Source organism: Eriocheir sinensis, unplaced genomic scaffold (genome assembly GCF_024679095.1).
Source record: "Eriocheir sinensis breed Jianghai 21 unplaced genomic scaffold, ASM2467909v1 Scaffold103, whole genome shotgun sequence".
Taxonomy (NCBI): domain Eukaryota; kingdom Metazoa; phylum Arthropoda; class Malacostraca; order Decapoda; family Varunidae; genus Eriocheir; species Eriocheir sinensis.
The window spans coordinates 340,001-342,500 of record NW_026110330.1 but is presented as its reverse complement, the minus strand read 5'-3'; the positions used below and the strand labels follow the sequence as shown (position 1 = coordinate 342,500).

The 2,500-nt window shown below is 43.6% G+C and overlaps 1 protein-coding gene and 1 long non-coding RNA gene across 3 annotated transcripts in view; one reads left to right on the top strand and one right to left on the bottom strand.

The window, feature by feature from the left end:
* Window positions 1–2,500, bottom strand: part of LOC126989011 (serine hydroxymethyltransferase-like) — an 11,983-nt gene that overhangs the window by 3,893 nt on the left and 5,590 nt on the right. For both annotated transcript variants that reach the window (XM_050847483.1, XM_050847484.1), the window contains exons 6-7: window positions 2,355–2,500; window positions 1,627–1,799 (exon numbers count right to left, since the gene is read on the bottom strand). The exon at window positions 2,355–2,500 is cut by the window's right edge and continues 67 nt beyond it. In XM_050847483.1, coding sequence (XP_050703440.1) covers window positions 1,627–1,799; window positions 2,355–2,500 — 319 coding nt within the window. The remainder of the gene's footprint in view (window positions 1–1,626; window positions 1,800–2,354) is intronic.
* On the top strand, window positions 998–1,616 carry LOC126989012 (uncharacterized). Its single transcript, XR_007742739.1, has 3 exons — window positions 998–1,137; window positions 1,184–1,349; window positions 1,455–1,616. It is a non-coding gene; the product is annotated as an uncharacterized LOC126989012 (long non-coding RNA).

The following is a 2,500-nucleotide window of genomic DNA, read 5'->3' as shown; positions in this document are numbered from 1 at the left end:
TAGGATTTGATTAGGTAAGGTTGGGATAGGATTTGATTAGGTTAGGTAAGGTTGGGATAGGATTTGATTAGGTTAGGTAAGGTTGGGATAGGATTTGATTAGGTTAGGTAAGGTTGGGATAGGATTTGATTAGGTTAGGTAAGGTTGGGATAGGATTTGATTAGGTTAGGTAAGGTTGGGATAGGATTTGATTAAGTTAGGTAAGGTTGGGATAGGATTTGATTAAGTTAGGTAAGGTTGGGATAGGATTTGATTAGGTTAGGTAAGGTTGGGATAGGATTTGATTAGGTAAGGTAAGGTTGGGATAGGATTTGATTAGGTTAGGTAAGGTTGGGATAGGATTTGATTAGGTAAGGTAAGGTTGGGATAGGATTTGATTAGGTTAGGTAAGGTTGGGATAGGATTTGATTAGGTAAGGTAAGGTTGGGATAGGATTTGATTAGGTTAGGTAAGGTTGGGATAGGATTTGATTAGGTTAGGTTAAGTTGGGATAGGATTTGATTAAGTTAGGTAAGGTTGGGATAGGATTTGATTAAGTTAGGTAAGGTTGGGATAGGATTTGATTAAGTTAGGTAAGGTTGGGATAGGATTTGATTAGGTAAGGTAAGGTTGGGATAGGATTTGATTAGGTTAGGTAAGGTTGGGATAGGATTTGATTAGGTTAGGTAAGGTTGGGATAGGATTTGATTTGGTTAGGTAAGGTTGGGATAGGATTTGATTAGGTTAGGTAAGGTTAGGTTAGGTAAGGTTGGGATAGGATTTGATTAGGTAAGGTTAGGTTAGGTAAGGTTGGGATAGGATTTGATTTGGTTAGGTAAGGTTAGGTTAAGTTAGGTAAGGTTGGGATAGGATTTGATTAAGTTAGGTAAGGTTGGGATAGGATTTGATTAGGTAAGGTAAGGTTGGGATAGGATTTGATTAGGTTAGGTAAGGTTGGGATAGGATTTGATTAGGTTAGGTAAGGTTGGGATAGGATTTGATTAGGTTAGGTAAGGTTGGGATAGGATTTGATTAGGTTAGGTAAGGTTAGGTTAGGTAAGGTTGGGATAGGATTTGATTAGGTTAGGTAAGGTTAGGTTAGGTAAGGTTGGGATAGGATTTGATTTGGTTAGGTAAGGTTAGGTTAAGTTAGGTAAGGTTGGGATAGGATTTGGTTAGGTTAGGTAAGGTTAAGTTAGGTAAGGTTGGGATAGGATTTGATTAGGTTAGGTAAGGTAAGGTTAGGGTTTAGGTAAGGTTAGGTAAGGTTAGGATACGATTTGGATAGGTTAGGTAAGGTAAGGCTGGGATACGATTTGGATAGGTTAGGTAAGGCTGGGATACGATTTGGATAGGTTAGGTAAGGTTAGGTTAGGTTAGGTTAGGTAAGGTTAGGTAAGGTTAGGTTAGGTTAGGTTAGGTTAGGTAAGGTTAGGTAAGGTTAGGTTAGGTTAGGTTAGGTAAGGTTAGGTTAGGTAAGGTTAGGTAGGAAGGAAGGGAGAGAGGGAGGGAGAGGCAAGGTCAGGTCAGGCAGGGCTTAGGTAAGGTTATGTGTGTTTGAAGATGCCCTAAACTTAACCTAACTTTCCATACAACAAAGTGAGGTCATTCTCCATTGATTTACGCCACAAGCCGCCGGCCGCCAACCTGAATCTGGTAGTCCCTGAAGGCGGGGAGGGCGGCTTGACGCATAGCCACGGCAACGGCGGCTATCTGGTGGTTGTGTGGGCCGCCCTGGAGCCCCGGAAAGACTGCTTGGTTAATCTTGTTCTCATAGTCATAGAGAATTGGTTTCCCGTCCTTGTCAACACCCTTCTGGCCTGTTGGGAGAGGTATAGAGGGTTGGATCCTTTATAGAGAGGGTTGGATTCTATATAGAGGGTTGGATTCTATGTACAGGGGATTGGATTCTATATAAAGGGGGTTGGATTCTATATACAGGGGGTTGGATTCTATATATGCCTGAAAAAAAGGAATTGGGTCTGGCCTGAGGGAAGGGAAGGGAAGGGAAGGGAAAGGATGGGAAGGGAAAGAAAGGGAAGGGAAAGGAAAGGATGGGAAAGGAAGGGATGGGAAGGGAAGGGAAAGGTAGGGATGGGAAGGGAAAGGAAGGGATGGGATAGGAAGGGAAGGGAAAGGAAGAGAAAAGAAGGGAAGGGATGGGAAGAGAGAGAGAGAGAGAGAGAGAGAGAGAGAGAGAGAGAGAGAGAGAGAGAGAGAGAGAGAGAGAGAGAGAGAGAGAGAGAGAGAGAGAGAGAGAGAGAGAGAGAGAGAGAGAGAGAGAGGAAGAAAAAACAACCAAATTATACAAAAACAAAAACAAAAAATTCAACCATGACCTTTGACCCATCCCCATGACCTCCCCGTGACCCGACCTTTCCTGTAGAAGATGACCCCACTCCTCGGGCCCCTCAGCGTCTTGTGGGTGGTGGTGGTCACGACATCGCAATACTCAAATGGGTCGGAGGTCAACTTGGTCGCCACCAGTCCGCTGACATGGGACATATCCGCCAAAAGGAGC